The sequence below is a fragment of the Brachionichthys hirsutus genome, chromosome 7 (genome assembly GCF_040956055.1).
Source record: "Brachionichthys hirsutus isolate HB-005 chromosome 7, CSIRO-AGI_Bhir_v1, whole genome shotgun sequence".
NCBI classification, from domain to species: domain Eukaryota; kingdom Metazoa; phylum Chordata; class Actinopteri; order Lophiiformes; family Brachionichthyidae; genus Brachionichthys; species Brachionichthys hirsutus.
In genome coordinates, this window is record NC_090903.1 from 11,992,997 (window position 1) to 12,019,846 (window position 26,850).

General features: G+C 41.9%; 2 protein-coding genes across 2 annotated transcripts; one reads left to right on the forward strand and one right to left on the reverse strand.

Annotated features, from left to right (window-relative positions):
- Positions 1 to 5,718: 5,718 nt before the first annotated feature.
- Positions 5,719 to 6,771, reverse strand: LOC137896184 (SLC35A4 upstream open reading frame protein-like). The gene is made up of 3 exons (XM_068741714.1): positions 6,757 to 6,771; positions 6,139 to 6,237; positions 5,719 to 6,047 (listed from the first exon to the last, which is right to left on the reverse strand). Exons 1-3 carry the CDS (start codon positions 6,769 to 6,771, stop codon positions 5,850 to 5,852), a joined length of 312 nt encoding a protein of 103 aa, XP_068597815.1. The 3' UTR covers positions 5,719 to 5,849.
- Positions 6,772 to 9,170: 2,399 nt separating this feature from the next.
- On the forward strand, positions 9,171 to 25,757 carry LOC137896114 (inactive phospholipase D5-like). Its single transcript, XM_068741642.1, has 10 exons — positions 9,171 to 9,314; positions 20,762 to 20,898; positions 22,528 to 22,714; positions 22,863 to 22,971; positions 23,064 to 23,191; positions 23,580 to 23,777; positions 24,034 to 24,170; positions 24,286 to 24,451; positions 24,536 to 24,626; positions 25,255 to 25,757. Exons 1-10 carry the CDS (start codon positions 9,171 to 9,173, stop codon positions 25,755 to 25,757), a joined length of 1,800 nt encoding a protein of 599 aa, XP_068597743.1.
- The last annotated feature ends 1,093 nt before the right edge of the window (positions 25,758 to 26,850 follow it).

Sequence of the window (26,850 nt, forward strand, 5' to 3'; positions counted from 1 at the left end):
CTGTTAAATCAAGTATTTAGTTAGATAGCGTGTCTCCTTTGGAGCACCTGGATAAATTACCGGGGTCATAATAAAGCTTTGCTGAAAGTCACATTTAAGGCTAGCTAACACCGAGTTGTTATTTTAAAATTGGCGCTTTTCGCTGACGCGTCGGTGGATAGCAAGCTACATAGCACAACGACCTGGTGTAAGGAATGGTGGCGCTATTTCCCAACATGACATTAACCATAACTACGTAATTGTATTGTTATACATTTGCTAAATATCAAGACGTAGGTATTTCTCTGAGTTCCGACGCTCACCATAGCTCGTGAAGCAGAAAGGCTTGCTTCTCACGCCAGCTGGTAAACAGACGCCCGGATGGTCAGGAGCTATGACTACCGCCCCCAAATGGGCTGGAGTGTAATTGCAGCATAAGAAGAAGGAAAAAAGAAACTCGAAATCAATTTCCGCAAACGACAAGTTGATTTGACCTACATTAAAAATGTATTCCAGTCGTTTTTTTTATTTAATTCCTTGGTGGCCCTTACTGAGGAAAAAAAGTTTTAGTTAAAGTTTTGTTGAGAAACAAATATCCAATATCCATATTTTTTTACAAGACTGACCGACCTCTTGTATTTCAAATACCATTTTCAATTTCATTTCAAAATTCAGACCAGCAAAGGGTTAGAGTCTAACCCCCCCCCAGCAAATTGGCAACAATTTCATCACAAAAATGGTCCCATGAAAACTTAGGCCAAAATTCTTCCTGAGAAAGCAAAATTGAGCTTCAGACAAAACGGTTCTGACAGAGAATAATTTTATGGCCATTTTTACTCTTGACTGAATATGTGAACTGCTGTATATCTTGTATATCTCTGCCACTGGTAACTGATGATGCATCAACATCAGGAACCAATCAGAAATTAGTTTGTGAAAAAAAATGTGGTTTTACTGGTCATAAAGATGTTCTCCCTCCCTGCCGCTCACATTTCCTTTAGCCTCTGAGCAGCCTAAAAATCTCGATCGTTCATCGTGAAACAGCTGAAGTAAGGTAAAGTCATTATTTCTGTGTGTAACTACTAGGAATAGCAGTGTGTGTGTGTGTGTGCGTTTTGTGTAAAACATTTTCTGCTACATACTTTCAACACTCATGTGGTATGTATAGTACTGTAAATATATACTGTGTGTGTGTGTGTGTTTGTTAGGATGTCGAACAGTGACACACAAACCGAGACTCTCATTCAGGACCAGAATGCCTCCAGGCAACCACCAGTACAGCGGTAAGGAACGTGTGTGTTTGTACTCATTACTACTTAAGCCAGTGCTTCTCAATTATTTTCTGTCGCGCCCCCCCTAGGAAGAAAAAAACTTTTCGCGCCCCCCCCCCCGAAAAAAAATAAAAAAATAAAACACTCTTGTATCCTTATTAACATACAAAGAAATATAGACCAACTTACAACAAAGAATAACTTTATTACAATTTTTTTTAGTCTGCAACCGAAAATAAGGAAGTCTGGTCTTTCTTCTTCCCCCACCGCAGATTGTTTACAACCGCTCTTCTTCCGCTAACACTCCCTGCGCGCACTCTGACAATCAGGGCGCCACTGCCAACTACTGGAGTGGATGTGCAATTACACTTTATTCTCGTAAGGCAAAAAAACATTTTCTCCGCGGTCACAGGCGCCCCACCATTTGAGAACCACTGACTTAAGCACAGACTCTTTTTAGAGTTTACGCTTGTTTGAACCCATTTAGACAAACACTTAATAAACTCCAGTGATCTGTTTCAAGTGTGGCACTGAAACCTCGGCTGATTTGTGTAATCCATTAAACTGGACATGTGGACTGACATAAGCCTTTCTCCTCTGTTCAGAATGGAAAACAAAGTGTGAGGAAAAAAGAAATATACAACAGAGAGCTCATCATAATTAGAAAATATTTAAGACACCGGTTGGTAGTATAGACAGGATTAATTTCTACAAGTCTGTGATGTTCAAACATTTTCATTAATTTCTTAATAAAGATTTTTTTTATGTAAAATTATATTTAATTATTATGTTTTTGTAATTTTTACCGAACGGACACATCAGTCATTTGAGATTCACAGAGAAAACACCGTATTAAAAAGGAATGGGACTTTCCACCGGTTAAATAGTGTTGTATCAAAACTTGAAAATTGGCGTATGGTGTCAATGTTCCAGTGTGTATTCACTGATGGTTGCCATGACGGCCCCAAATCATGAAAAATGCATATTTTTCCCTGAATATATTTATTATTTCCCCCCAAAACTGGCATCCCAACCATCATGCCAGCACAGGAACCAAAGTTCTCCCATATAGGACTCCACAGGAGGTCGACCCAGCTCATCCATGAACAGCTACGGTGGCTGTTTACGCACAAAAGTGGCAATTTATTCACCTCCTCCTCCTCCTTTTCTTATTTTCATGTCCAGGAGCCGCTCCTCAAGCAACGCTATGGTGATAGCTGTCACCCTGGTGGCCTGTTTCTTGATTGCGAGCCAAGCGGTAGTCGGCTACTTCCTCATCACACAAAGGAATGACATCAAAGCTCTTAAGGCGCAGACCAAGGTCATGACGTATGAGCTATTAAAGAGGAGGTCTGGTGAGGATTCCAACTCCAAACGGTTCAGACTGAGAGGAGAGAAGCAACTGTTTGGGTCGAATGTTCAGTTGGTTATTTTCCTAACCCAGTTGTTCCTCTCTGCTGTTCCTCTTCCGGGTACTAGACTCTGGGAGCTCACAGAAGCAAATGCACATGGCCGCATCTCCAGGACTGATGGCTAGCATTGCTGACGCGGTAAAACATTCTCGTACCAGATGCTTGACACTGATATATTGATTTGTGTACTGAAGTAAAACTGAGGCCATGAGAAACTTTTCATTTCTCTCATGTTGATGATGAGCACATGCAGCAGATGCAGCAAAGCACTTTATCTGCTGCATTTTAGTCACATTTAAGCTCAGGCATATTTGTGAATACTATATTGTGACACCCCTATTCAGAGTTTGTGCTTTTTGTAATGTTGTTGTAAAATCAAACTCAAAGATTTATCTTTGTTTCTGTTGCAGGAGGGATTTCTCGAAGCGCAAGAAAAAATGTGTATGTTCTGTATTAATTTATTGTATCCATGCTGCAGATTTCTAATATACATCAATCAACTCCATATTTACAGAAAATATTTGATTAGAATTCCCTGTCTTCTCTCAGCCTCTCCTCAGGCCACTGCCTGCCGGAAGGAGGCCTCTGGGGAGAAACCCGTCAAGGTACGGGGTTTCCGCCCCGACTGTGACAAGCAGGGTTTGTACCGGGACTTGCAATGCCACATGAAAGAATGCTGGTGCGTGAACCCAAACAACGGGTTGGTGATCCGCGGACCTTTCGCGAATGGAGAAGATGACTGCAACACAGCTGGTGAGAAAAGACGGTCATGAAGTCAGACTGAAAATAGGCCTTCAGTGCTCAACGCAATGGAATTCTATTTATGCTTTATGTATTTTGACGTGTTTTTTGTGGCAGTCATCAGATTATTCCTTCATGTCTTGACCAATCCAATGACAGATTGATCTAGTTTATTTTTCTTTAGTTATTTTCTGAGAAAATTCCCTGTCAATGTTCTAGTCCAATTCAGATCTTTCTATATACATCATTCTATAATTGTAAAAATGAATGCTCTAGATGTGTCTGGAAAAATAGTTATCTTTAAATAATGATTTTGGAACTTTCAAAATACACTGTTGCTGATGATCTTAATGAACCGCCATTGTGTTTTTTTTTTTACCCCTTTTCTAGAGTAACTGCAGATGATTCAACCTCCTCCCAAGAACAGCTATACTTTACCTCCAAATGCTGACTTTTCTACAATCGTATCTGTAAAAGGTTGAGAGCTCAAGGTCATTATATAAACTGCTGGTAGCCCTCTGAAATATAACCCTTTCTCTGCTCATTTCGCTTTGTTCAAATGAATGTTTCAGGTTGTTAGATGGATGAAGAGTAACGCTTTTACAAGCGCCTTTTCAGCTCTTGTAAAACTATTAATATTTCAGATATTCTTGTTTTATCAATGCAACTTTGCTTCAATAAAAATGGTGAAGTCACGTACATTCTCAGCAAAGATTAAAATATTTTAAGACACATTTGCAAGGAATCAAGAATACCAAAAATGATGAGGAAATTGTAAACCGTATTTTCCCCATTTATTTGAACAAAAAATAAATTTCTAATAAGAACATTTTGGTTGTTTTCCTTTATGATATGACACTGGAAGCACAGACTGTTGATTATTTCTGGTGTGAACACCCATGACAACAAAACACATTTTAAATAACAATCAGTTTGGCCAGTTGTGTTCAGTATTACACAACTTCAATCCTTTAAAGAAAACTATTACTTTTAAAAATCAGACATGCAAAAAGACTAAAGTTGGAAGGAATGAAAAGAAACCAACAGCCTGCACTACAAAGATAGCAACACAATGGATAAACACAATATGTGTCTGCACTCCAGTTAATCAAAATGCAGCTCGAGTTAACCCAGAATGATAAATAACCTCAGTTATGTCACTTATTCGGGGCAGGTTTTGGATCTATAAAATGTGCAGAGTAAGGTGTTGGTTTTATAGCATCTAATCTGTATGTAGTGTTTACATGTACAACAGTGTATTATTATTTTTTTAAACGAAAACATTTAGATTAATGTCCTTCGACTGCATTGATTGAATTTATAATGACATTTATCAATATTCCATCTAAAGATTCTACAGCAGTTCCTGATATTTCTGGGGCATTGAACAAAATAATTAAAAGACAAAATATAACAAGTGCAAAGATCAATTAGTTTCCAGCATGATAAATAGGCACCAAAAAATCCCATCAGGAAAGTCTAATGCACACATGGCACTAGATGAAAACATCAAGTCCACATCAGAACAGGCACTGAGAATATATTTTACAACTCACATTAACATGTCAACTTAAAGCTCCAAAGTGTAACAGAAACTAAATCGATAGTAACTTAAATAACACGTTCAAATGTATACAGATTCCAGTTACTTTGGATGAAGTTCGACAGCAATGAGGACTATTTAACAGCTGAAAGTTTGACCGATATCATGAGAGGTTGTTGTGATGGTGGAAACACGTCTCACCAGACTGTAATCCGACACCTGTAACTATGTGAAATCCAGCAAAGACCATAGAGAATTTTGACAATTTTTACACTGAAACTGTGAAATGAGGAGAGACATTTTTTTTTAATTCTCTTTCACCCCCAGAGGGAGGAAGTGCAACTGAGTAAATGTTACTATTATGATTTCTAACCACTAGAGGGCAGAAGATAATTGAGTACTGTTTTGGTACGTGTGCGTGGCACCAATGTGGATACAATTCACAGATGTATCCACACAAGTATTTTTGGAACAAGTAATTTGGATGCAAATATTATTGTTTAAGTTAAGTAGGTCTGGAATAAAAAAAAAATCAATTATAGCAGCCATAATGATTCTATTTTAGCAGCAGTTTAAAATTCAAAAATTGGCCAGATTGGGGGAAAAAAGATTATCCTCAACTGAATTTTACCAAAATGTATCTTTCCATATGCAGTCACTCATAATCATTCATGGAGCAAGAGTTCCAATGAATACAAGTAATCTGAACCCATCCTCCAAATTTGACTTTCTATTTAAGAATAATCCAACATTATCCCACCTGGGAATAGCGAAAATAACAGTTTCTTTTCTTTTGACACCAAAAACATGCTTGTTTCCATATGCAGCTGTACCGCAGGCCTCCTCTCAGAGGCATTCCTCTTCCTTATCCCTCTGTTCTGGTCTTAATAACCCCCCCTCTTCTCATTTACTTCTTTCTTTCAGGTTGCGTATGTAGCCCTTGACGGTGTTTTCAATGTCAGGAACAGCATAATTTTGTGCTGCATAAATTCCTGTACACGTTCCAACCACGACACCCATCAAAGCCGAAGAGCGTAGTCTTGCAACAATGTACCCCGCAAGAAAGCCTTTCAGGAAAGGAGAAGCCAGCAGACTGCCTCCCTAGGAGGGAGATGAGGGGAGAGATTAGATGTGGTGCTTGGTCGTTTGACCCTAACCTGGACAGGTACATCGATGCCTGTAGGAGCCTTACTGGAGGAACGCCGGCCTGTATCTCATCCTCCACACGTCTTTGAATATCCTCCAGCTGGTCCTTCAGCTCCACAAGGTCCTTCAGCTGGTCCAGGGAACTCTGTGTGTGAATATATGGATTTATAAAGAGTCAGACACAACTGCAGCGGTTCTGTAGCGGACCAGCATGAAGTCGATCTACAAATGGTAAAACATGGCAACCTCTGAGGAAAATAAAATAATAATTGGTAGGACTGTAAAAGGTGGGAATAAGACAGAAAGCTAATCAAGATAATGTAAATGAACAGCGACTCCAGCTCAACTCTTTTCATCTCAGCTGCGTGCAGAGCAGCGTGACGTCATTTTGCTGCCTGGTTGAGAATAAATAAATGCTGCCGGTGTTTTCATTAGCAGACACGAATCAAACTTCTGTTTGACTTGTTAGCTGACATAACCTCTAAAAACTACATGACACTAAGTTGGCGCTAACTAAAACAATCTAGCCATCCCGGAAGCCTGCTGGCGGTGCGCACCAGCTGTTAGCAGCTAGCTATAATCGAGAACACGTTATGCCTAGCCGGCTGAGCTAACGAATTAATAACAGAATGCACAGCTACTGTATGAAGCTGCAGGGACTGACCTTGTCATTAGCCATTGTTGTTGTTGTAGTACTGTATTCGTGGTGGTGGTGAAGCTTCTTATTCGTTTTGCTTTTACTGCTTGTCTTTGTTGAGAATGAACTTTATCGCCCCCTTTGGTGACGACAGATAGTACATATGCTGCAGTTGGGGGGGAAAAAAAGGTCAATCTGCAATCCATATTGTGTGTATTGGCACATTTTGATGACAAATGTAATGACACAAGAACACAGGAAAAGTCCTGTGACATTTTCTGTGTGCATATGCATGCAGATTGACTTATATATATATATATATGTGAAAGCACACATATAGGCTAGAGTACCCACCCAAACAAATCTATTTGCTTGACACCTTATTGCTCCTCCTTTTATTGATTTAACCTTCTAAATGTAATATGTGAGGACTCGGTTTGGCGATCGCTCCGGTTCGGTTTATATGAAAGCATTTCAAGTCTGAGAGAAAATTGGATGTGTTTCTCCATCCATTTAAAACCTGAGAGCCTTTTTATGCGGGTCGGTGTTGGCCTGTGTCCATCTCCCTCATTAATCCCAGTACTCAGTATTCATTCAGCGTGTCCACTCATGGCTGTTGATTCAACCCCTACAAACTTTGGTTGCATCGTCATCCTCACATCATTATGGTGCGGTATGATATTTAATGTTTTAATATACATAGTCAGAGTCAACATAAATCTCATGATAGATCCATAAAATAAACAATCAATTGCAAATTTCACCATTCAATGATACATTGATAAAACGTATGTGAAACAACGAAATAGGAGAACGGATCTGTTGCTGATTGGGTAACGGCCTCATAATTCTGCCTCTTGCTGTTCTGCTCACCTGTAAACTCACCTGTATGAAAGCCATGACTTCTCATTCAATGGACCTTTGTGGTAAGAAAGTCTGATCAGTTTTAATATTTTAAACCTTTTTAGGATTATTGTTGACTCATCTCTGAATCTCCTTTCTTGTTAATACATTCTTCAATTGTGTATTGATGAATCCATATTAAACCATCTCTCACCTGAATGTTTGGGTTCTGCATTTTATGGGTGTAAATCATTAAAATAGTATCTGATATATTTAGTGTTTTTAGGAATATGAACTGAAAACCACATCGTAATCTTACCCAGACATTTGCTGCTGAAACAGCAGAACAGAAACTCACGATCAGAACCTTAACTGAGCCCTGGTTTCATTTTATAATGCAGTTTTGGATTTAGTATGATTTATTTACTGTTTGCAAATGAGTTTTATATGAGCTGGCTCTCTAGGATTAAACACCAGCATCAATTACATTTTTCACATGCAGTAAGCTTCTTGGTTTTCTAGCCTGAAAGCATGTCAGCAGCTGAGCTGAAAGGTAAATGGATTGTTTTCCATTTCATAAGTGCACTTGCTTTTTCCAACTAATGATTAGACATGTGTGTGTGTGTGTGTGTGTGTGTGTGTGTGTGTGTGCGTGTAGCATGGATAGGTTTGCCTACAGTATCCTTCAGTTATAAGCCAATTAAAGTTTTGAAGCTCTGTTGCCTGTCTGGCAAGTCGTTTGTGTGGAAGGAGGTACTGCAGCCCCAACTCTGCTGTGATGCGCCAAGGTGTCTGACTGTGTGTGTGTGTGTGTGTGTGTAGGTGTGTAGGTGTGTAGGTGTGTGTGTGTGGTGCATATGTGCAACCAGATATCACACGCGTTATAGGAGCTAACTGTGTAAGAAGAAAAAAAGGATTTGAGATTTTTACGTGGATGTTTTGACCAGAATGATAAGAAGTTCTGTCAAAGGGCTGCAGGGAGGAAGAACAAACGAGAGAGTGAAAAGGAGATATTTGGGACGTGTACAGGTTTGGGATTGTCAGATTTGGGATTGTCCATTTAGCTTTCTGGAGACTCTTACTCTGGGCTATTTCCTCTCTCTGTGACACTAAATCAGCCTCACTACAACGTTCTCCATCCCCTCGCTCTTTCTACTTCTTCCTCTTTATCTCTCAACCCCTCCCCTCTCTGGTCTCCTCCTCCTCCTCCTCCTCTTCATACGTACACTCCCAACACCGGGGACGCCTGTATCGGTGGAAGTCCCGCTCATAGTTGTCGGACTGGGTGAACAGTTCTGTCCGTAACTTCAACGTGATTCAGCCTCGCTCAGCAGACATTAAAGTTGTGATCAGTGCTTTTCTGGAGGCACACTGGAAGAGGATTCTTTATGTCCTGTGGACATTTGCCAGCAGTGACGAAGACAATGAAGCTTCTACTTTCTGCCAACAGTGATGAGGATGAAAGCTGTCTGCTGCAAAAAAAAAGGATGAGCTGTTAACATGGAGTTCAGCGAGTCATTTACCAAGACTGGGAGACGATTGAACCATGCACCAAGCTATATAGCTTAAGTAAGGAGCCAAGAGGGACTCGTGGAATGATGGGTGGCCCTGAAGTGAGGGGTCAGAGGTCAGTGGTCAGCATCCAAGCCACTGGGACGCCAGTCAATTCAATAATTGCTGCTGTGCAGCAGAAGGAGTACTCAGCCAGCATCTGGCTACACAGGAGGGAAAAACCGGAGCACGTAAGTCTGTTTTCTGTTTCTGAGGGGATGGGCGGTTCTTAAGAGGCTTAATGCTTGCAGGTAAACAGCCTCACTAAGGTGTGTGCTGAATATTTGATGCTGGAGGGAACAGTTCCACGTTCAGAGCGCTGCTTTCTAATAAGCTTCTGCATAAGCAACTAGGATGATGAATCAGACTGTCTTTGGTGCTGGGAGGAAACCAGAGAACTCGGAGAGAACCCACGCAGACACGCGTACCACATACAAACTCCACACAGATAGGAATCAAACCTTCTTGCTGTGAGCCAACAGCGCTAACCACTGCGCCACCGTGCTACACCAAACCCATATTGAGCAAAGTTCTCTGGTCCAACTATGACTGTATAAAAACACACTATAGTTAAAGCAAGAGCCAGAGGATACAACAAGACATTGGCTTTATCCGAGTGGATGCTTTTCACTACTTGATCCTGTTTGTTAGTGCTGAAATAAACAGACGAGAAGCTCCACTTCTTTGTAAGCACAACAATCTCGAGTGAAAAGTCGTTGCTGTAAATTATTTGAGATATAGTTGGCAAGCGAAATGCTAATGGTGTTTGATGATGGTGTTTTATTACCACTGCAGTATAATGGTGCCAGAGTAGTGGGTAATATTCTGTTACACCTTTTGGGAGGCAGTAATGCATAAAGACAATGTATCGATTCACAATGAATAAAAGCGTCTGTTTTGTTTAACTCTCATTCCAGCTGTGGCTGTAGTCTTTAGATTTATGAAGCATACTTATCTTTGTCATAGTTTAGTACAGACTCACTAACTCAGTGTTGGGTTCAAGCGATGGGAACTGTGATGTAATAGCGCCCTCCTCTGGCCATTCTGTGTCAGTGCAGAGCCGCAGGGTTGAGGATAGGAGCTGCATCGTCTTTCACCACACAACACTCTGCTGAGTTGTCCTGCAATAATTAGTTTATAATTATCTTTGTTTGGAGTCTATGAAATCAAACTGAGATTCATTCACCCTTTCACAAACACAACCAGGAAATACGTTGCAGTAGTGTTGGTGTGTGTGTGTGTGTGTGTGTGTGCGTTGTCTATTGTGTCGTTATATCAAAGGAGAATAAACCAACATATAACACAGTGTATTAGTTTATATATATGCCTGCGTATGAGTTCATTCTGTGCTTCTGCATGATGATGACATTGTTCTGTGTATTTATTTTTGCTCTGATTCAATCCCTGAGCGAAACTGCAGGTTAGCTGGTATGGAAACAGACATATGTTTTACAGGACAGCTAAACTATCACACACAGAAGTGTGAGCGATGACAGGCAGGACAGGAGCATCGGCGGTGAAAAAAAAGAGGAACGCTGACCGTGGATTTGTTCTCTCCTCCTTCCTCCCTTTCTGTGTCTATATGGAATGAGAGAGAAATGTGAGCTTCCTATTAGAGGGAGAGGGTGGGGAATCAGAGGTAGAGAGAGAGGCTTAGAAAGAGGTGGACGAGCGCACGATATAAAGCGATGAGAGGAGAGCGAAAGGGAAGACAGGAGACAGATGGGCAGAGGCTGGGTGGATCGAGACAGAAAGCATCATGACAGGATAGAGGTGTGTCCGCTTGTGTTAGTTTCCAGTCACATCACGGGCGTCAGGAGAAGCTAAGAGGAGCAGCACTTTCCGGCACACACACACACGCACACACACACATGTATCCACAAACATCAACCCACACATCTCTGTTGCGAAGAGGGACCGGGTCCTCTCCCCTGTGCCTTCCAGGGTAAGAGAGGAAGCGACAGATTTTATAACACACACATGAACACACACACACACTTTGGATGTCTGTCCTCACACACGTCAAGACAAGAAGCATGTGTTTCAGAGTGGACTGGAGACAGAGGGACGCAGCATGAAGGTGAGACGTCTATTCATTTAGTTTTTATCTGTATGAATGTATGTGGAATGTTAATGAATGAGTCTATCTATGTATCTATGTATGTATCTATCTATCTATCTATCTATCTATCTATCTATCTGCAGATGACACAGTGATATTCTTTGTGGAAATGTGTTCTGACTGTTCTTGTCTGCAAGTACTTCACTCCCAAGTGAACTGTAATTTTGTGTGTGTGTGTGTGTGTGTGTGTGTGTGTTGGTGTCTCTAATTTGCTCAGATCAAAACATCAATCAACTGGTAATGATGTGTGTGAGAGCCCATGAATGAATGCAGTAATGCACACTTGAGTAAATCTAGAGGAAGAGGCTGATATTCTCCGTTGTACAACTGACGAACACTCCCGGAGGGGCTGAGCTTGTACGTGATGAAGCCAGAGATCCGGTCTGGATGTGGCTTCACACCTGCTTTGATGCTTTTGATGCCTCTGCGTTTTGTTTACTGCGTTATTTGGCAGGTATATGATCTGATCACATACATTGAGCTGTTTTACAGCAATGCAATCCAGTGCACGTGTCAATCAGCATCTATTTCAATGTTTTCCCTTACTATCAGTCCTCTCCTTTGTCTCCCTCGCTGATTCTTTGTCTCAGTTTCAGTCTCTATCCGTCTCCCTGTCCTGTACAATCACTCTTTCTCAATGGATAGACAGAGCAATGCCTGGAAAGTGAGCTGCTGGGCCAAAAGGGCTGGCCATGTTTGACCTCATCACAAAATCACAAACTGTCTATCTGGGCAGGGGGGGGAGGATTAGAGTGATGGTGATGGAGAGAATGGGAGGAGTAGTGCTGTGGAGAGAGATGGGACGGAAATACAATTAAAAAGGGAAAAGGTGGCGCTGTGGAAAGAAACCAGACTTTGGTCATTCTGACAGCAGACAGCAATATGCTGGGTACTCAGATACTCCCACATCAGTGCACAAGCACACACACACACAGCCCAAAACACCTGGTATCCATGGCAACCGAACTGCAGTCTGTTCCAGGATGATCAACACCAGCGGGACTCATCCAGTCAGTGCTTTTGCTGTGTGAGACAGTTCTTCAAGGACGGGATGTTCTGGCCCGACTTCACTTCTTCAAGTGGCGTGTTTACTTTAGAGGATAGAGTTTATATTAGCCGAGGTTCAAATGAAATCACGCCGACTGCTTAGACTGGTGTATTACATTTAAATGAGTAACAACAGGCAGAAGACCCAGCGGACACAATGTTCCGGAGCTTGGAGCAAATTGTGTGTCTATTACTGTAAAGCAATTAAAATTCAGGTGGGGCTGCAGCACAGACATTTTAATTCAAAGCAGCACTAACATCCAGTCTTTACTATTCATCTACATGTTATATGACATCATTTATTTTAGTATGAAAGCAGGTGAGTTGCTGGATAATTTATTAAATGAGAACTATTGAGGTTCTTGATGAATGACATCAGTAGATACAGGATTACGAGAATTTAGCAGAGGACGCACAGTTTGAATGAACAAAGTATTATATATGGATGGACTATAATTACCTTGGCGGAGAGGAGAGGAAGCTTTTTACTTTTTAATCATGTCTCATCAGGGATTTATCCTTCATGCTTTCTCTCATTAAACAACTTAATTAATCGCATTTTACTGATTACTTCATGCACATTTTAGAACATTTGTGTTGCTACCCATTCATTTCATGTCTTTTAGACAGGGATGGTGCAAATTACATTTCCCAGCACTAATAATACATCAGCGTAATTGTACAGTTTTATGGCTGTTGTTTGCGTGACGGATGACGTTGCTGTGACTCTCAGCTGTAAAGCCAGCACCTTTTCACAGTGTGTGATCTGTGTGCTTGTCCTTGTGCTTTGGTAATTGTGACTCTGAAGGTTCAACAGCAAAATAGGTAGAGCTCAGCTTCCGTGACTGCAGCAAGCTTCTCTCTGCATCAGATTTCATCGCACTGCTGCACACATCACCTGTTACCAAGGACATGTTAGGATCTGGAGATTCTAGTCCAATCGACGCTGAATGCATCACAAAAAGGTGATTTTTCCAAGGACAAATAGGTTTCAATTAAATAATGCAGCCTGTCTGAAACTCTGCCTCATGATTTCAACATTGTATTGATGGAAAACAAAAGAAAATCTATGAACAAAGTGTAATAAAGGACTTCTGTATTAGTTGTGGGGGAAGTCACTGAGTTTGTAGAATCCTTATACACCTTTTTAATGTCTTAATTATTTGGCCCTCTGTGTAATTCTAGCACATACTGCACTTTAGATGATTTATTTGTGTAAAACACTGGGTCCTATATGTTCCAGCTGTGTGCGAATGATCAGATCACACAGTATGAATGTTTGTACCAGTCTATAAAGACATCAGCGGCATAAAATAAAGATTTCAGCTTCATAAATTAGTTCCTTTCGACACAAGTAGGGTTTCATCAAAGTTTGTTATTCCAGGGTTTGCTCACCACTCAAAATGGTTTCAAGGTTTGTCCTTGGAGAGCTAAATAAAAATAAAAATAAATGCTGGCCTTGTTTTCCTCTCCCAGGGGCAGAATATATTTAGCTTTTTTAACAGAAAATTCAAGACGGTCTAAGCGGGATGACAGATAAAGTGAAGGGTGTAAGGATCAGTGAAGAAAAGTCTTGACTCAGTGTTTTCTAAGTTAGCTCTCCATCCTGCTGTTAACGCTGCTGCTACATTTCTCTGTGTGCTCATCATTACTCTGAGCATCAGCATCCTGGCAGCTTGCAAGAGGGCAGGAAGGGATGGAAAGCTGATACACTGTTGGATTGCAGAAACACACAACAGACACACACACACACACACACAAACACACGTATGCCATTTGAATCGTACAATCGTACAATGACAAAAAAAGATTTCTATTTCTATTTCTATTCTATTTCTATCAGCAAAGGGCTTATAAAATGGCAGCAGCACAGCCGTTGCACCTGGTGGAGATATTTCTAGGTGGGGCCGCCCAATATCCAATTTCAGCAAACATGCCAGTATGATTGGTTGCGAGTTGCTCTTCCAAACACGCATCAGACTGCAGTGATGTCTATGGGCTCTTCACTTTTCTGTCATAGTAAACATTGCACCTGCACGGAACAGTCCCGAGCTGGTTTGGGTCGTTTCTGGTTCCCTCTATTGATCGACAATCACTGAGAGATCCCAATTAGATGCTCGCATCAGGACCAGTTAACTCAACATGGCCCCCGTCAACCGAACTCTAGCCCGTGTGGGTTAAATGTGCGTTGGTGGTCGGAGCCAAGTGTCTTGGAAAAAGTCATGAGGAAAGTTATGATGAAAAGTTCTTGCTCAGCTTTTATTTAAGCTGCAGTGCAGACATTGTTCCGGAGCCCTTTGAGGGGAGCGGTACATCTCTGCGTCCCAAAGGTGAAAACTCCATTCAACTGACAAACTGGGCTTTCACACAATTTATTGCCTCTTTCCATATCATGGATTTCTGTGCCTAGGTTTCTTCCAAGCAACCGTGGTTCTCATTTAGTATCATAAATTATTGTTGACTTGTTTTCAATTATCTATCTAATTGAATTCAGGTAGAATATTTATGTGACATATGTGAAGTGAGACTACTTAGAGCTGCAACTCAGAGTACTCTACATTACTAATTTTACCTATTTAAGGTAATATAATGAAATGTAAGGTTGTGCAGCGGTCTGCTTTATACTGTCAGAGAGGACAGACTTCGATGGTTTGGACATGTCCAGAGGAGAGACAGGGACTATATCGGTAGAAGGACGCTGAGAATGGAACTGCCAACTGGGATGCTCTCTTTCATTTCTCTCCACTCGCTCAGCCACCTTGAACACAAACAGGTCAAATGTTAGGGGCCAGATCAGGGACTCTTTTCCTTTCAAGCTTCTATAAATCTGTATTCTTTTTATCCAGGCTTCTTCTAGCTACATCCCTGTCAATTCGGCTACAAAGACGTATATAAATGCTGCATTATTTCCACTGCCTCTTAAAAAAATGTTGATAACCCATCAATTTAAACTGAAGGGGTCGCAGTGATTTATTTTCAATTCATGGATTGAAAGTCAATCGTCTCATTTTTCTGTATTTGTAATTTCTCTCCTATCCAACACACACACACACACACACACACACACACACACACACCTCCTGCACTGTATCACTTTTGCAGGCTGGCGTCGGCCTTCAGAGACAGGCACCGCCCTTCTTCTGTTGCCTGAAGGCAGAAACAGAAAGCACTGCCTCCCCTGAAAGGCCTTTAATAGATGACAAACAGGTGGCTGTCATGTTTGGAACGCCGACATTGTGCTTTACACAGAGAAATTGATACTTTCCTCTCTACTGACTAAACAAACATCCAAATGAGAGCTCATCTGGATTAGGTAATGCCATTTGTCTCATAATCATCCATATTAGGAGACTTGTGAGGCAGACAAGATGATAAAGCTGTAAATAGGCCATCACTGAGATGCTAAATCATTCAGCCTTTGTGCAACCACAAACCATAAATGTGAAACAACAAGCATCCAATCAGAGGCAGCCGATCCATCCTCATGAGATCACGAACAATTCTGTTGTCTGGTTAGAAACGTGCATCCGTCAACACCGCAAGCACTTCAAATATTACCCTGTGGGACAAGTTATCTGTCAGAAAAGGCACATTCTGCAGCTACTTCAGTGCCATTGCCATTATATAATAAAGTCATTGCAACTCAGAGTTTTATGCAAAAGCAACGCACATAAGGTTCACAGAATCTGCACCGCAGCCGCTCTTGAAAACATGACATAGTGGATAATGGATAATTTCATCAGATCTATTAATGATCCACTGGGCCAGCAGCCTTTAGTGCCACTGAGCTCCAAAGATGTAGGTAGAGAGCTGGAACAAATTGATTGGTTTGTTTTTTTCTTTATGTGGCTTTGTAGGTGAATGACTGTCAGAGAAAATCTTGGAGGGATGAGGCCTGCCCGGTGGGGACCCTGTAGTTCAATCACACTTTAATGAAGAAGAGAAATGATGGATGGCCTTGCCTTCATCCTCCACAGAGCTGAAAATGTTAAATTGAAAATGTGAATTTAGACCAGGGAGATTCCATTTGGAACTTCATCTACAGTTAATCCATGCATAGTTGGAAAAAGACAATGCTTTGTTGACGTTTTATTTATTTATATAAACATAAAACGCAATCATCTTGAATTATCAGACACAAACTAAAACATATTGATTATTGTGATGCTGCTCTTATAGCTGGAGGATATTAAAGTCGAATGCTTCACATTTGTCTCTCTAGATTGTTTTCTCATTCCCGTGTACCGCGTGTCATCTGGATGGATGATGTTGCTGCTCAATAGATTCAGTCTAAAGAGGAAGTATGGATTCAGACTAAATGCAGAAACACTGAGCTTTGTCTTAGGTCAGGCAGGATGTGTGTGAGAGACATAAACAGGAAATATGGAAAAACATTTTCCATATTTACCAAAGCAAATGGTTATAGAGCCCCAAAGTCTGTCAAACAGGAATCCTTTCATAATCTTTATCGGTAGTAAAAACCAAACAGGTGTATTTCTTTTCAGACTTCAGAAGAAAGCAAGCAGAGCAATAATAAAAGCAGCACGATGGAAATTGCGACAGGAAAAACTTTAATTAACCAGAATGGCACTCAGTACAGCACATACTGTATCTCCATCCAGGCTGAACAATTCTAATGACCTCTAATGAAATAATGAATGAAAGAACCTACATAGCACATCAGATGCACATGGGACAGGAGCGAGTCACTGGATTGATGAGTTCGATCCTACTGTAAATCATATGTCGCCTCTTTTCTTATTGTAGCGTTTGTGTCTCTTCCCCTCTTTCCTTTCCCCGCCTTCTCTCCCTGTGCATCACGCCTGTAACCTTATTCTGCCTGGATTGTAACTTCCTGGATTTTTGCCCACTTCTTGCGGGTCATGTTTGGTCCCTTGGAATAACGTCAAGTGTTTCAGTTTACTCTTGGCCTATCTGCTTCAGTTGCAGCCGGCTCCTCCTTTTCTGCAAGTTCCCTGCCTCATCAATAATGGTAACTCCTTTTTATTCTGGTTCAAACTCATTTAGCATGCAAGCATCTTTTTGGAGTGCCAAAATTAAACTCTAAAGACAATCAATAAAAGAAGCAATAAAATATACAAATATGAAGATCAAAAGTAAATCAATAAAAGAGAAATATAAAAATGCAGTCATATTCTTTTTCCATTTTGCTTTTGCTTATTCCATTTTGTCATTGCATTTACTTGATGCCTCAAGATGTCTCGGAAAAGCAAAAGCCCCACCCATAGCAAATGGCCTCGGGCGGGGGGAAGAGAATATGAAGTGATGGACATTTTCTGGAGTTCACCTTGAAACATTAGAAAAAGAGAGCTGTTTGCTGCCTTGAATGAATAAAGAGGTAGACAAAAAAGTAAAGCCTGAACTGACAACATAACAACTTCAACTGGCATGCTGCCTCAGAAATTACCTGAGGCAATCGTGACACTCCGGCTGAAAAATGTGTTCATTCCATATATCACTCAAGCATGCTGCTTCTCCTTGGAGAGAGAAAAAAAAAAAAAATCTTACGTTTCTGATAAACCTAGCAACAAAATATTTCTCCCAAGTTGCTCAGAACACTAAATGTAATAAATTAAATCTTATATTTCAATGTTGTAATTGTAGCAGAATCCTAAATCCAGCCAATAAGAGTGAAAATAAGACCCTATTTTGGGATGAGAAGGTCTCGCAGCGCCTTCCTGCCACTCTTCTTCTCACTGCAGACATTGTTATGTATACAGCTGAGATATATATGGCTTAGATTGTGTTGCTTTTAAGGCTTGATGGGGTTTAAGGAACAGCGCCTGCTCCACAGTCATCAACTCAAAAGTCATCCACAAGCGTGCAAGATTTGACCGAGCTGTCAGACAGACTGATAGTGGAAAATCTTCAAAGACACACATCTGGGCTTCCAGCCACTGCAGACCGGGCGCCAAGAATCCGGCCGTCCGTTCATTTGTTTTATTTGACCGGTGGCGTCAAGAGGAGACGATCGTCTCTTTTGCCAAGTAAAGCAGAAATGGAAAGAAGGCCATTGGCCAACCGGCTACTGATTCCCATTCAAATCGATTTGCTTTGTAGCCTTGAAGGCGTTTACCAATCCGCCATACTTCACCAAACCTCTGATCACATTTTTTCGTGCCTCCCGACCTGCCCAAAGGGAGAATCTTCATGAAAATGAAGCTCACTGCTGTCAGTGAAGACGCTCCCTGTTGTTATGAAGCGCCATCCTCGTGGACGTGCTTGAGTAAGCGCAGGCCTGTTTGGCTGCTCGTCCGGCTGCCTCAGCGGCTGGAGCCCTGGCTTCACTCAGGAGACCCAAACAGACAGTGAGATGAAGGAAGAGCTCACTCCGGAGAGACTCGGCTCAGAACGGAGAGACTGCGACAGGAGAAATGGAGGAGCAGCAGGCTGTCAGTCCTTAAAGAGAATCCGCTCGCTAATTTTTCATCTCAGTCTTTTCTGCAGTATTTATCAGATGTGTTTTTTTAGAGGCAAATGCAAAAGACCGCTGCCTAGAATGACACGAACCTTTCAAAAAGCTGTTTAGAATCGTGGCCAAAAATGCGCTTGCAAATGTAAATACGGTGCAAGTTATCAGAGGGCCGGCATGTAGAGGAGATCTCTGGATCGTGTTTCCTGCTGAGAATGGATCCTTTGATTTGGAGTTACAGTGACGAACAACATCGGCGGGACCCGCGCTGCAACATGAAATGGAGATTCATGGAAGCGTGAACACGTGATCAACGACGTGTCTGTGCCACGTGGGAATTATGTTTGAATGGGTTTAACCCAATGAATGGTTTATTGATCCCAAGCTGTGCTCCAGTGTCGGGTATCAGCATGCCTCTTCATATGTGAAGAACACCGCCATAGAACGTTCATGCATCGGACCACATGTGAACGCAGCATCAGGGAATATGAGAATTCTAAAGAAAGACTTTCCTCCATACTTGCTTTTTGTTGTTGTTCTTGTTCGGCCGATGAGTGACAGGTTGAATTTCACCTCCATTTATCTTGTGAATGCTTGCTGAGCTAGCTTTTGTTTGGTGCCTGGGGTCGTTCGGCGTCATATTTGCAGAGGTAGAGTTGAATGTGTTTATTTATTTATTTTTCATTACTTGCACATTTCAGAACGGAAATGAGCCGGTTGCCCTGCGGTCTGCAGGTCTTTCCTCCAGCCTCACATCAGCGTGAACAGGTCGGTTTGGGCAAACAGCATCTGCGCAATGAAAAAAATAAGTAGAATGTTCCACCCATCAGCACTACCAGGAAAAAGCAAAGCCTATTCTCAAGCCGGCCATCAGTCCAGGCAGATGGCTGTGTGAACGCTATGAAGCTAAATATCTCTTCCATCATCCGCAGGGGACTCGCCATTGACTGGCTGCTAGATTCAGTTCATTCCCACAGGAGAGACTATGAGAATGGATGTGTTTATGTAAAACCATAAATATTTGATGTATGGATGATTTCTGTCTCTTTATCAGCATTCTTGCCCGGCCTCTGACCCACCACCAAGTTCCTTTCCCCTACAGTACAGTAGATTACTAGTGGAATGCTGTGTATAGCTATCATAAAGCATGTTTTGTTTTGTAAATAAAGAGCTACTTGAGCTTAATGTTCAGCGGTTTCTTCCAAACAAAGACGTGATGGTTTTGTATTTTGCCGGTGAAACCTACAGCAGATGAGTTGACAAACGACCAACATCTGTGACATTGGTCTCATTCACCGCCCCACTGCGCTCAGACACTCTCACTCAGCTGAACAGTGTGGCATCATTCGGAGTCTATCCAGACACCCATTGTTAAATGCTTGGAAATAAGGCAAACATGATCTGCATTGGTTATTGTGTTTTCTCTTTATTCTCCTCCTTCCCTCCTTTCTTTCCTCTCACCATCCCTACATCACGTGAATGAATTAATGAATGAATTTTATTTCGGTTCAAAGGCTTTTTAACCCAGATGAACTGAAAGGGGGCAGGCTGAAGGAAACGCTTATTTAGAAACCGACCCCTTTTTTACAATAACATCCAAAAATACGTTTTTTTCAGAATTCAGAAGACAAGAAATTTTTCTAACAATCAAATTATTTAGGAAATTACTCTCTCTCTATATATATATATATCGTATACGTATCCGGGCTATAAGTCACACTTTTTTTACTTAGTCTGGCTGGTCCTACAACTTATGTATATTAAAATATGTACAGTAAATACCCGGTTATCCGCGATTCTAACTCAGGTACCTGCGACAATTCTTTTCATTGAAAAACTTCCAAAGTCATTAAACTTTTACATGTTTTTGTTATTAACCCTATATTTCATATTATGTCCTGCTGAGCAGCGCATTAAATTAATCAGCCCGAGCAGCAAGCTAATGGGAGCCAAGGTTGGGACACTTGTTTTTACAAATGTGGTAGAAAAGAGACCTTGGAAATCAATTGAGTTCTCTCTCTCTCACTCTCTTGCAGTCTCAGCAGAAGTGCGTTGTGATCTTTGCCTTGGTGTGCTGCTTTGCTGTCCTGGTGGCACTGATCTTCTCAGCCGTTGACATCTGGGGTGAAGATGAAGACGGGATCACGGAGGAGAACTGCAGCAAGAACTGCAGGTAAGAACCGCCATGCCTTGATTTGTGTGCCTTTGTATTTTGACCTTTTGGCATTTATCTCATGCCACCAGATGTCAATGAAACTGCGGCTCAGTGTTGGGATATAAAGCAAACCCAGCTTGTGCAATGCTGCATTCAGTCAGGTCTAAGAAACAAGCAGTTCAGGCAATGGATTGATATTTGCAAACATTAATCGATCAATATATCAATCATTAAGCAAGCCTTTATTGTCTCCCTTGTGAATCTGAGAGTAAATGCGGTCTACATGGCAGCTCTCGTTTAAAGTCAAGCACAACAATGAAGGGAGCAGCTCCGGTGTGGCCCACATTAATTCCCCTGACTCCGACACAACCAGAGATCAGGAGGGGATGGATGATTAATGTCAGATGTCAGGAACTAACACTGCAATCAATTGATCCGATGCTCACGCTGCAATAGCTGTTCAAGCTATTCAGACTCCCCAGTCATCATGACTCGCAGCCATTAGAGTGGACCAAGAGCATTTTAGAATAAGATTACTTCTCCTCATCTTGTTTTCCATCCATCCTCGTTTGTCCTCATTGTGGGGTGTTTACTGTAGCTGTCCTAGTTTTCAGTCCAAAGCAGATGCTGCTATGTGATGTAAATGTAAATCTCCTTTGTCGTTTCATCACAGCTAACTAGTTTGGTTTTATTGTGTCTTTTTTTTTTGCATTGCTCTTCTGATCTCACTCTCTCAAAATCAAGAGCCCTCAGCAACATTATCAGCCAATTTAGAATGTGATCCAACCAGACGGCACTTCTCTAAATGTCACTTTGGAATCAGAATGTGTTTGATCTGAAGAGGTGGACGTCCTGCTGCTTGACCTTTGGTTACTTTCCAAAACCAGATGTCGTTTTTAGCTGGGAAGACATTTTCAAGCTGAGAGCTGGCAAGTGGCGCCTCATTGTGATGCCAGTAACGTGCCCTTGAGTGGAGCACCCACTCGACCCCGTGCAACGGCAGATCCAGAGCTGCCACTAATAATTTAACCCCGCCCGTCGTATTTGCAGATCTTGTTGGGGTAAAATGGGAAATGGCGCTGCATTAGGGAGCGCTCAGACTCATGGGTTGCCTGATGGCTTGAAAACCCACCCTGTCAGAAAGTATTGAAGCATTTACAATCATTCTGTAACTGGATTTCAGTTTGATTAGATATTTTATGGCAGAAAGAAATAACTGACTGCACTGAAAGCAATGCAATTTACTGAAAGTGACACCGATAAACTATCGCCTCAATACATGATTCTATTACATGCTGGTGTATCTAACTTCAATCCTGCTGATGACCACATTAAAACGCACCATGTGATAGCGCAGAGAGTGATGTAGGAGAAAACAAGAATGCTTCCATGCTGACTAAGCGTAATTGAATCTGCTTTGCTGACATCTCAATACATCATCTTTCGATTATTTCAGGTCCCTGCCAGAGGCAGCCTGTGTATGCTCTAATGATGCTTGGTGGAAGCTCCTGGATGATAAATCTTAATAATGCTCATTAAACTAAGGAGCTAGAGAACGAGGACGAAGGATGCTGTGTCTTCTGCCTTTTCCATTTTCATGTCTTCATGTGATTTCTTTGCTCCATATTCTCTCATTGACTCACACAGAGCAATGCTCGTGGAGAACATCCCAGAAGATGTCTCCTTCTTGGATAACGCTACATTCCACGTCCCCCTCTCAGTGGGACTGTCGAGCTTGCTGGACCGAGCTACCCGGGTGGTAGAGATCGTTTCCCCACTGTGGCTGCTCAACTCCTCTGAGTATGAATCCAGCTTCCAGCCTGCTGCCACACAGGTAAATCCACAGGAATCCAACTCAAAAAAAGAAAGTTGAGTGATTCATTTAATTTGCTTGTTTGTACTGTGCAAGAAAAAAAGGTTATCCAGTGCAAAATGTATGAATTCCATGTGATAGCAGAGGTTTCGTTACGTGTTTCCATCAGGGCAGGGTTCTGCTGTCCAGGCTTCACGGTCTGAAAGCTAAAAAAATCCACCTGAAGATCTCCACTGGGGAGAGCGACTCCAGGGAGCTCAACACACTGGCCAAACGCAGTCAGTTCTCCTTGCTGCATTATACTGTAGCTGTAGCTTAGATCTTTATTATTCATTCTGTTGATTGATCACTGTTTCTGTCCCATTTCGAGATGCTGAGGTTCACTATGTGAATATGACGGCGCTGACCAGAGGCCATCTCCTGTCCTCCTTCTGGGTGGTTGACAGAAGGCATTTCTACTTCGGCAGTGCCAGCATGGACTGGAGATCCCTGGCCACTGTATGCAAGATCCACCACACCGAGAAACACACATGTTACTCTACAAACATGTATGAGGACTAATAAATTAGTCCTTTATTTAGAATATTCACTAAAAATAAATGTCTACAGTTGGCCTGGAGGGTGCAGAGAGGGATCTTACTGATCCACTTTGTTTAAATGTACAGTATTTTTAGTGCATCCTCCCCTAAATACTTAAAATTTTTAAATTGCACACATCTTGACTGGTCATAGCAGGAAAAACAGATGGACTTAAGAACAACAGGCAGCGTTTTTACTAATGATGTCAAAAGTGATGAGGATATCAGTTTTAATCTCAGAGATGATGATGAAAATGTTGACCGTCTTGTGGCTGATGCAGCCCTAACAGATTTCATTTGTTCGACAGAGAAAGGAGCTGGGTGTGATAGTGTATAACTGCAGCTGTCTGGCTCTGGACCTCCACAGAGTATTCAACCTCTACTGGGGTCTCCAGTACAAAGAATTCATCCCCTCCTTCTGGTCCAAGCGCCTCTTTGCTCTTTACAACAGGGACAAACCTCTGGAGCTCACTCTAAACGATACAAAGGTTCAAGCCTATATCTCGGTAAGTTACAGCTTTAGCATGGGTTGATATTAGCTCAGGAGCACCCTAAAAAAAACAACAATAATAATTATTCCAAAAAAAAAAGAATCTGCAGAGAGCTGCAGTTTTTAAAAGAATAATGTACAAGACACAAAAGCAAAGCATACATACGCAAATACAAAACAAAGGACGATAATGAAACGGCGAGCAATAAATATGATGAACTGGGCTGTTTTTGTGATAACAGTGCTATTGATCATGAAGCTGGTTGTTTCAGAGCTCCCCAGATGTTTTCATCCCCAAAGATCGTAGCAATGATCTCGAAGCCATTTCCAGAGTTATTCAGGAGGCTCGCCATTTCATCTACATCTCCGTCATCGACTACCTGCCCCTGCTGAGCAGAAGAGCTCAAAGGTTGGCATAAAACTGTTGGGATGACTTGATATCATCTAAAGCTTGGATGTCTGACATTGAATCAAGAGCTTAAAGTCTGTGTATGCCTGTCTGTCCATCTGGTTTCACGCCCAAGGTACTGGTCTCGTATCGACAGTCTTATCCGGGAGGCTCTGATCCTGAGGAAGGTCCGGGTTCGTCTTCTGATAAGCTGCTGGGAAAAGACTCAGCCACTTACTTTCAACTTTGTCTGGTCCCTGAGGAGTCTGTGCATGGAGCAGGCCAACTGCTCCCTGGAAGCTGTAAGGCGCAATGACACTATCTGAACTCTATGGGCAAATGTAATCTATTCTCACTACCTCGTGTGTGTGTGTGTGGGCGTGCAGAAGTTCTTCAACCCCAGAGTGCAGAGAGATGGCAGTGTCCAGGGTATAAACCACAACAGGTTTATCGTTACAGAGAGAGCCATTTATCTCGGTGAGGTCAACAATGACTCTTCATAACTCTGTCCTGTGTGCTTCTGCTCACTCCGTATAGATCGTATTTTTGGGGGGGATGGTTTGAAGCGACCAGGTGTGTTTTTGGTAGCACTGTTTCCTCTCTACCAAGTTGACACGAGTAGATCGATACCACCCTCTTGTGCTTTACAGGCAGGAAAATATTCCATTACGTCTCTGGGCTGGAAGCAGAGGGATTCAGCTCACCTGAAAACAATCATACACAAGAACAGATTGCTGCTCTTAGCATGGTGTTTATCTGCCGATTTCTCAAGCAAGAAACAACATATTAATCGGTGACTTTTAAAGGTGCCGTTATTCATATTTGTGTAGTTAGAAAAGGACCAGGCTGGCTATTTCCTTTTGCTTCCACTCATCACGCTGAGCTATGATAACTGCTTCATGGTTCTGCACTTAATACAAACATGAAAGTGTTATTGATCCTGTCATCATTCTTTTTTAAATCATCTAAGTCTCAAAAGGAAAGCTAAGTATTCTCAAAGGTGTGCCTATACACAGCCGATTGTTGCTTGAGTCAGCACATTTATTTTGGCATGTTGTTTAAGAACTGTGCTTCTGAATGTGCTTCTCCTTCTGTGTCTTGACAGGTAATCTTGATTGGCTGGGGAATGAGTTCACCTTCAACGCAGGGGCGGGCCTGGTGATGAGTCATCCAGGGGGTACCGAGGAGAGGAACGCCACGGTGGTGGAGCAGCTACGAGCTACGTTTGAGAGGGACTGGTTTTCACGTTACACCCGCTCGCTGCAGCTCAATAAGATCCCTCTCTGCAACAAGCAGCAAAACACCAGGCTGGTGTCCACGAAAGCCAGCCACATAGGTGATGGCCCTGCACCAATGAGAAGCAACCACAAAGACGGCGGTCAGGTGGGACTCAAAGCAAGACAGCATGAAGACAGACCAAGCAAAGTCAGCCCCCAAGACATGGCTAGTGGGTTGGTGCCAGTCGTAGACAGCCACCAGGAGAGGGGACAAGTCAAAATGAGTTTCCTTGACAACAAACAGGCACAACTCAATGATAATTACCACGTTTCTGCGAGCCAATCAGCTGAAAGCAGCGGCAGCAGAGAGCTCTCCAACAGGTCCTTGTGAGGCGGCTGTTTGGAGATCTGTTGTCTTCCAGTGATGACAGACTTAAATCACCGGGTCTTGTTTATGAAAGGACTCAGGAAAGAAAGAGAATGCTCAAGTCTGGCACCTTTTGTTTGAAAGACTGAAACCAAAACAGGAAACACAGATGAATAATGTCTTACTTGTTACTCAAGCAAGGACAAAGAAGACCCGATGCCTGCATGCTTATGCAGGAATAGGATTCATCGTAGCATGTGTAGGCGCTGTGGCCTTCTTTAATTGAATTAATTTAATAATTAATTCTCTATTTCATTATTTTTCAATTGGGCGGGGGGGTCATAATTGAATTAGCTGATGTGCCTATTCTACTATATCATTTATATGACACTGTACTACACCTATAACTTTTAAATCAATTCCCACTACTGATAAAGTGCAGCCTCTCTTTAAAGGATGACATTCCTACCTGAAGGAACAGAAATATTGATCTGAAAGGGTCCTTATAGATCAGGGGTCACTAACAAGGACCACATAGGTGCCCGCAGGCCTGCTCTATTGATATTTATCCGTTTCCTACCTCGTTAAATCATTGTTAATAATTATTCTGAGAAATATATTAATGTGATCGGCTCCTTGACATAACAGCCAGAGGAACTGAAAGGGTATCTATAGTATTATTTCTTATGCACCGTTCTAAAGGAGCTGTTAGGAGACAGAGCCAGAGGGTTTCTGCTGTCAACCAGATCAATACAATGAATTTTTTAACAGCGATTGACAGTTGCAGTCCCCACAATTTATCCTCAAGGGCAGAATGGTGTGTAATGATATGGCTGTGTCTAAATCTCACCGCTACCACGTAGAGGCAGAGGAAAATACATGTTCTTGGCGAAATATAAATGCATCTACCTTTAACTGAAAGCTTGCAGCAACCTTTATTTATGTTTAGGCAGATTGCATGGCGCTTTTTGACCTTTGCACACTCTTTGCTGGTTTCTCTATAGCGACGCTTGTGATTGTAATTTAGAAACCTTTTTTTTTTTTTTACTCCTTTAATCAAGGAAACAGGAAACCATGAGCAGAGAAAATCTTCATAGTGATATCAACATGAACAAAA